Genomic DNA, 8950 nt, shown 5'->3' on the forward strand with positions numbered 1-8950 from the left:
GGTATTGTACAGGGTTCTGGGGGCTTGAATGTCAGTAATCTTTCTGCCACTTGTGTTACACTCTCTGTTTCTGGACATTGAGTCCCTCCTCTGCCACCCTTCTCACTGGATAAACCTGGAGCACTTTACAGTCTCTTTTCAAGGGGTTTTAGTTCATGTTCCATTATAATATAAAGTATTGGGCATTAGCAAACTCACAAAAGATTTGAAAAATACAGCTGGTTTCACAGTGTGATGCATGAGGTGACTCCTTAGAGTCTGTGCTTTTGACTTTTAGAAAGTCAGTTATTGTAGGACTTGAAGATACATATTAAAATGGACATCAGCATGCTTTGATGGCTTCCTGTGTAATTGCTAACAACATAGAATAAATCTTCAACACATAAAGGTGTAGGGTTTTGGGACAGTGTAACTTATGTGCAGAGCTGTTTTGGAAAGAGCATCATGAAATGGCATCAGAGCCAAAGGGTGTCAGCTCTCTGGGCTCCAGAATTTATTCTAATGGTAATGAAACAAGACACACGGATACACATCTAAAGGCATTCTATACTTTTCATTATGAAATAATGCACATAACTATAAGTGAATGAGATAAATATAAATGAATGAGATTCAGTAGAACACTACACTGAACACATCTTTGCAGGCTACAGCTCTTTCCTTTGATCTCTGTTATAGATCATTCTTTGGTTTCTAATTCTGTTTTAAAATACTGTAAGTTAGAATGCATCTTAGGTCTTTAACTTCATATATTTACAAGAGAAACCATTTCTTTTGCTAGGAGGTGTGTTCACTAATAAGGCTTCTATTCTTCCTAGTAAACAACATATTTACAAGCCACAAATAACAAAGTAGAAGCTGCAGAAGGGTTGTGGTGTGATAATTAAGTACAATGGCGACCCATATGAACAGAAAATGCCAAGGAGCTAAAACAAAGCAACAACAGCTTTGTTTGTTGACAGATGTAGGAGCCATATTGTTAGTTAATTGGGTAATGGTGTAAACATTTGCAAACTCTGCTGTCCCTCAGTGAATTAAGCAGCACGCTGAAATTACGGTGAAAAGCTGCACAGTCCTTGTGCTGCAGGTACTCCAGAAGGCTCCTAGGACCCTTCTCACTGAGGAAGGAACATCATGTGTTGCTGTTATTTATGGCACTTCAAGTTTGCCAACCTTAGACTAGGACATGTATCTTGAATTATGCCCAAGTGAGTAACATGTTTCCATGTGGTCACAGCCTGGAAGGTTGTGTTCAATGCCCAGGCATACTTTTGGGATTTTTTTTTTTTTCCCAAGTGCAAGAGACATGTTATGACTTCCCTCCCTTTTCTTGCAAAATAAAAAAAAAAATAGCAAATGAAAAGCCCCAACAAAATGGTTTCAGGATTTGAAAATAGAGATGTCCAAATTAATACAGGTTTGTACTGAAAAGAAGGAAAATTGCTTCTCTCAGGTGCCCAATGCCTCAGAAGCTTGAATTGCACAAACCCCTCTTTAGCTCACTCCCTGCTCAGTAACAGACTGTAGCAGAATACCAAAACATTAAAAAATGCTACAAGATACTTAATTAGCATACTTCTGTAATCACAAACTTAAATGCACTACTTTGGCTGTTTTTTACATAACCAGTTTGCTTTCGTAGATAATAACCTTTCAATAATTCAAGCAGCATCTGTGCAGGAATGCATAATTGGACTGTAGATAATAGGAATCTAAAATTGAGTCTGGTTTTTGTAAATTATTTTTCTCTTCAGACATTTAGCAGTAGCTCACCACGGTACATGCAGTTTAAGAAAATATGTTCCTGCTTTGGGAATAAAAATAATGCATCTGTTTGGTTTTTGGGTTTGGTTTGGGTTTTTTAATTATTTCATTAAAAAAAAATCATGAAATTGCCGTCAGATGAAATTGCTCTGATTTTGATGGTCTTAGGAAGTGATAAGCCTTGAATATTTGTTTAAATAGTAATTTTTCCCTCATTATTGAATAATACAATAGAAATGCAAATATATTTCAAGTTTGCCTGATTTATTTGGGGGAGACAATGAGAAGCAATACTACACAGGATTAGTAAATTAGGCTTTTAAGAAAATTACATTAACAATTCTTATTAATTTATAACATTTCATCTGCTGGACCCTTAATGTTTTCTGAAAACTTTTCCAAAAGCAGTGGCATGTTGTGATCATAGATGAAATAAATTTATCTTTGGAAAAAATGCTTATTGGCATGCATCTGCATTTATACCTATGGCATAAGAATAATAAACTATTATTCACAAGCAGACTTCTGGTAACTGATGTGCTCACACGGCAAAATAACCAAAAACAGAATTACCAGGGAAAATAAGTTTAAAAATGGAAGGGAAATATTTCAGAAAATGTTTCATCTTTCTACATGAAGCTTTGCAATATTCTGAAGGATGTCACAGCATTGGTTTGCAAACTTGAATGTCAGGACACTGGGACACTTGTTGTCATTCATTTGTCTATATAAGTAAATATATTGTGTAATACCCACACAATTAAACAGTTTTCTCGTGGTTTGGGGTGATTGAGGTGTCTGGAAAGAATTGAAGTGAGTAGAAACTGGGTGTTCCACCACAGGACTTGGAGCAGAAAAGGGAGTAGGAAAAGTTTCCCTTTTCAACGGAGAGATCCTGTTGGGTTGGCTATGCTGCTTGCACCATCAGTTGGACTGAAATTTTGGGATGTCTATCTAGGAGTGCAGTTTTATTTTTCATCTTAACTCATGTGTTCTAGTAAACCTTCCAAAAGTTCTTAATTTTGACAAAAAACAGATTAGTGCATAAGTTTATGGTAGAGAACCAGATCTTCTTGGAATTAATGTCACGGGTTCTGGTTTTTTATTATTCTGTTCATTGTTAATACAAAATAATACTTGTAACTACAACAACAGAAAGCACAATATATATTTCTTAATCTGCATCCTGGAAAATAATACCCACTGCTTCAGTCATCACTGATGGAGAGACTCAAAAATCTTCCCAGTAAAAGTATGCACTGTGAACATAAACAATTCAAAAGTCTACTTACACATATCTTTGTGTTCATTTATTTACAGGTGACCCAGCTGGATCCAAATAAATCATTACTGGAGGTAAAACTGTATCCTCAAGAAACCCTTTTCCTAGAGGCAAAAGAATAGATCAAACAAGATTGTAGGACTAATCATCCTTTGATAAGCCAGAGGCACAGCATCGAGAGGAAGACTTCTCTGAGCACCACCTTGTACTGACATCCAGCTCAATTCCATGTCACAAGTTTTGCCTCTTGCAAGAATCCTGAAAAATTGAAAAAACAAACATAGCTACTTAAAGTTTCACCTACATGAGTATATGTTTCCAACCTCATTTAAATGAGCAGAGGATAAAGTTCTGCTATGAACACTGAACATTATGATTCTGTTGCTCACTTATCATCCAGCTTTTGTTATAATTAATGCACTGTTAAAATGTGAGTGATTGTTAAGTAGAATTTTTACTCCTCAAATGCCCCTTTTTCACCAAGGAATCTTGGACATTTCTGCCTGTACTTTTGACACTAGAATGCTGTATATTTGATATCTCACTGAGCCAGTGCTCTCATATATATGCATTTTATTTCTGTGTTTGAATTTCTACTTTGTCAACTAATTTTAAAAGGCAGAAAAAAAATTAATGGGACATTCTCAGCCATGGAAATTTAACAGTATTATAGTAGAAAGCATATAATTTTTGTTAGTACTTTCTGACTTCTTTGATAAGATGTAAGGTTTTGTTTGGAGAATATAGTTTGACATATATGCGAGATATTTATTTACTGGTTCTGCTTTGGGTCTCAGTTCCAATTCAGTTTAGGAAGTATTTTCCATTACATTGCAGTGTGAAACTGCTTATTGCATGATGTGAATATTTAAATAACATTAGACATGGCCAGTACCAGAAACCTGGTATCTTGCCAACACTTCAGGAATCAGCTGATATTGAATATCAGCTGTTAAAAACCTTTCAAATACCAGATACAAAAGTTCTTTATTTCTCCTTGTGAAAGAAAGGGCAGTTCCCATTCTAGCAGTTTTTCTTCATTCTGGCACTTGCTTGTCTCCTATTACTCTGCTGGTTTAAAGCACCTTGTTTGGTTCATCAAACAATGGGTATTTTAAGGGGCGGTGTAATAAGAAATCTGCCTTATTGTTGCACACTTTGGACATATTAACAATACATTATTGATCCCATCTCAAATTAAAGAAATCATAGTTCTCTTGTCTGAAATGTATGCACCAGCTACCTGCTACCTGACATGGAAAAATCTAGTATTTTAAATTTCTCAACCATAGAATGAGCATACTGAGGCTAAGACTATAATGTGCAGTTGATGCCAAACCTGCATCAAAACTGGTTTATTTGGGGGTTGTTTTCTTACTTTTTTTTTTTTTTTTTTTTTTTCCCTCCTTTTTCCCCCCCCCTTTTTTTTTTTTTTTTTATTTCTGAGCTTGCAGGATGGTGTGCATTAGCACTACAGGATCATCATCTGCTAAACTAATTTGTTTTTCATTTAAAGCCTGGCACATTGTTTTCCATCTATGTTTATACGTAATTCATAGTGTTTATTGTAGCTGAATGAGTTCTGATTTGAAAATTTTATACTAAGCTAAAACCAGTTGCACACATCTTTTAGTCTTTCTTTTTTTCTTTGGAAGGATGGTGGTATAAAATTAAATGTATGCCTATTATTAAGATGTTAGTGATGCTGATATATTGTTACCTTTACCAAAAATGCGAATTTCTGAGCGGGCAAAGCCTTATTCTACCTTTTATAATTCTGTAATTAGTGAGTGCTACACCAGACACTTTTAGAAGTGAAGTATCTATGACAAACAAAAGGTATAGAAGTGTAAGCAAATCCTAATAATTTGCAGTTTACAAATAAAAGAATTCCTAGCCAACAGAATGATAAATGTATGTGTAATGGAAAGCTGAATGCAGACGCTTCATTCTGAACTTCCATTTTCTTACAAAAAAAAAATTCCACTGCATTTATTAAATAATAAATTAACATGGGATGCAAATTGGGGTTATGCTGTTTCTACAAACAATCACAGTAAACATACAACAGGATTTTAAAGTGATGCATATCTTTTTTTTTTTTCCTTCTAAGTTGGCTTTTGAGGAAAGGAGTTGCTGAAATAGTGCTTCATGAAGCAAAGCAACCTTCCAGCTAATTTGTTTATATTAATCTGTTCTGTTTAACTTCTGTTTGATCTCATCAGGCTGTTTTCTCTCACTCAACTTGATTTCTGTATTTTGACTATATATTCTTTACTTTGATACTAGTTTTATAAAGTTATTAAATGTGGCTTGAATATTTGTTGAACTTGTTGAAGTCAGTGCTCCCAGGGTTGTATGGCCTTTTTTTTTTTTTCTTCTAAACTCTATTATTTTTTCCCTCATTTTGTTCATATTTCAAAATACACTGTCATTATCAAAATGTTCTAGTGATAATTAACTGGAAGTGTTCAAAGTGGTGGCATTACTTCCCTCTGATACAAAGATTTTGAGATCAGTATACAGGGATCATTCTGCCACAAGGTAAACAAGTGTATCACTCTTTAAATAAAACATTCATGATTTTGGTCCTTACATACTTTGGGCCTGATTTCAAGAAGCGACCATGTCAAGTCACCTTTCTGAGTCACACCATCTATATAAACCAATCCCTGTGTAGAAATATTAATATTCTATGCCATCATTTTCTGCTCTCCTGGTATTCACTTCACACGCTCTGCTGGCATGGATAATCCTCTAGTCATTCAAATTTTGTAATTCAGTATTACCCTAGAACTGTAACACCATTGCTACAGAGCACATCCCTGATTCTGCCTTTTTATCTTCAGGTTCTTCACATTAATGGATTACCATTAAGGTGATTAATGCATTAGTTTTAAGTCTTAGGGAATTGCTGTTGCTGAAAGGAATCCCATGTGATGTGTCAGCTTCTGCTGCTCGTGGGGTGAAGGTGGGGCAGCCTCTGGCTTTGGGAGAAACTTCCTGCCTGTTGACAGTGGTGTTTGAAATCATTATAGAGCCCATGCAGGACACGGTGTTTGCTCTGTACTCTCTACATGTGCACCCTTCAGCTCAGTGGGAGTGCTGAGGATGTTTCTATTGGAGCTGTGTTGGAGGGTTTGTCTATTCTTTTTTATGTAGCAGAAGAGGACTTTGGCTTTCATAAACTGTACCTACTCAGTGACATTAGAAACTTAAAATAAATTTTCAATTGCAGCAATATTTCTACTAAACAGTTATATGATTTCACTCCTCTGTATGTGGGGAAAAGTTGAATCACAGTATCCCAAAGTCACAGGACTGAAGTGCTTCATTATCCAGGCCTCATGTCCAGGCTCCCTAAACGATGCATGAAAAGATTTCAGTGCCTTAAAATAACTTGCACGGCAAGCACAAAAGCACATAAGTGGGTGTCTCCACACAAGAAGAGTCACTACCAGGCAGGACCAGAACCTGCTTGGAGCAGTCAGTCAGAAATGCTAAGGATGGAGATGTCTTCTGTGTGCCATTCCTCCCTGGGGCAAAGGCTTCCCCTCTTCTGCCCTGCTCCTGAGGCTCTCGGGGGGGCACCAAGGGAGGCACCAAGACCTTCAACCATTTGACAAAGCAGAGGATCCATTTTTATTTGGAAAGAGTGATGGTGGCCTCCTTCAGAGAGTTTTCACTGATTTTAATTCACACTTTGGTTTTTCCAGTATTGTGAGGGCCTGAGGAGAGACAAATTCCTTTGCTGGATATTCCCTAGTCTGCTTCAACACCACCATAGCACAGGTAGTTTGAATGTGTGTGCTGCCCACTGGCAGAGCTGTTTGACTGCCAAAATACAGAATTCCTCTAAGGTCCTTGAGAGGGAAGGTGAAAATCAGTCTTTAGGCTGGCAGCTGTGTGCTTGCCTGAGGTGAGCCAACCCAGCCCTTGATAGTGGATGTTCATTGCTGCCATTGATCTTTTTGAACAAAAGAGCTGACAGTGGAAACTGGATGTTGATTCTGCATCTGAGTTTAGTTTTATTATTCTGTTTGTGTAAAAGAGAAGGCAACTGCAGTAGACTTAATTATATTTTTTTTCTGGATGGGTCATGAAAGAAAGCAGAAATTACTGTACACAGCATGAGACATTCTCTACCCGAAACTATTTCCTCCACAGATGACAAAGGTGGAGAAATACCAAGTTTAGCACTAAACGTGTCAGGATCCAGGCAGTTTTATACTCAATTTAGTCTGATAGAGATGTATACTTCTGCCAGCAGAGCTATCTCTGCCTACACCTTGCACTGGAACCAGGCAAACTAATTTAAAAGTGACCATTTGTTTCCTGGAGCAGTTTTGAGGCTGATGAAGCTCACTGGTGGGTCAGTGAAGATGAGAGGAAGAGGAATGCAAGGCTGCTCCCCCTGACAGTATTGCTGATTTTTGTAGGATGAAATTGATAGGCTACTTGAAATACTTTTTTTAAGATCTTGTTACTACTTTTGAATTTTACATCATTTTGGTTTTAATTTTGATTATATTTCAAACAAATTAAATGCTATAAAGGTTTGGCTGCCTGAAATTTTTTTAAATCTGACAAAGTCAGCAGCCCAGAATTCAGGAAAGCCTGAGAAGGCAGATGAAAGGTCCCTTGAGTGTGTGCAGTGAAGGCAAGGCTCACTCCAGATCCAACTCTTGGGAGTCACTCCAGACCCAAGCACCCTAAAAGTTTCAAGGGGTTTTAATATCTCATTAGATAGCAGAGAATCCACTCCTTAGCCAGGGCTTTCCTCTGTGGGTTCTTTTGTATAATAAAGATTGCAGCCTTAATATAATTCAATTAAAATGTCACTCAGCTGCTGGTTATAGGAGGAGGCTTCATTAGTTCCTGTGATTACAAAACTACTGGTTAACAGAATTGTTATTTTGTACTTAGTACCCCAGAGTTTCCTTTGCTGTTTTCCAGCTCCATGTTGTCACAGTGTTCCCCAGGATTCCACAGTTCATCACTGTTCCCTTTCCATCCACTCAACTTGGATGGGTTTGTGTTATTTATTAACAGCAAAAGCTCACCACTGATCCCTTTCTCCAGGAAGTGGTGCCTGAGTACCTTGAATAACACAGGTTCCCTCACAGATTTTTGAGGACATGGCTGGAATCCTCTCACTGTGAAAATTGCTGCTTTTTGCTTCCAGCTATCAAATCTCATCAAATCTCAGATAATGTTACCTTTTTTTTTTTTTTTTTTTTTTTTTACTCAAGAAAATATGTTTCCACTGTAGTAAACACTACTACAAATGACTAGCTTAGTTGTTTCTATTTTTAACAAAAGTAGTCTTTTACACCATAAAAATATCTTCTGGCAGGTTTCCTGTTTCTGATATTTTCAATAATCCGTTACATCTTTGGTAGTTGTTCCTAGCAGTCTGTCAGTTGTTTAATTCAGGATTTGTGTATTCCAAAAGTTAAATTTCCATGGATTTTCTGATTTTCGTTTCCTTCTTTGAGTCTGTCTTCCTATTACATCCTTGAATGTGCTGGTTCACATGACCTAGCTGCTTCTTGTGGGCATTCTGTAGTCTTTTTAAGTCAGATACATGTGTACTCTGAGGATCTAAGATAGTGTCTTTAAAAAGTTTTGGTTACAATCTTAGTCTTTTACCTGTGACTTTATTTTCTCTTTGTTATCTTTTTATGCAGTTTTCTTCTAAAATGGTAGTGGCTACTCGGGTGATTTTAAAGAATCATTATCATTTTGTAAAATAGTGAACATAAGTATGTTTTCATTCACCTAAAAATGTAGTTTCTATAATTTTATTTGCCTCTATGCTTTGTTTAATCTACTGTTACAGTCTCCTTTATCATGAGTTACTATCACTGATAAGTATTTTATACCTTGTAATTATGGCATCCT

The 8950-nt window shown here is 36.6% G+C and overlaps 1 protein-coding gene across 2 annotated transcripts in view; it reads left to right on the plus strand.

The window, feature by feature from the left end:
- FAF1 (Fas associated factor 1) overlaps positions 1-6287 on the plus strand; it is a 152189-nt gene extending 145902 nt beyond the window's left edge. For both annotated transcript variants that reach the window (XM_021529210.3, XM_021529218.3), the window contains exon 19: positions 3085-6287. In XM_021529210.3, the coding sequence (XP_021384885.1) occupies positions 3085-3168 (84 nt within the window). In that variant the 3' untranslated portion in view covers positions 3169-6287. The remainder of the gene's footprint in view (positions 1-3084) is intronic.
- Positions 6288-8950: the final 2663 nt, after the last annotated feature.

Source organism: Lonchura striata, chromosome 9 (genome assembly GCF_046129695.1).
Source record: "Lonchura striata isolate bLonStr1 chromosome 9, bLonStr1.mat, whole genome shotgun sequence".
Lineage (NCBI taxonomy): Eukaryota > Metazoa > Chordata > Aves > Passeriformes > Estrildidae > Lonchura > Lonchura striata.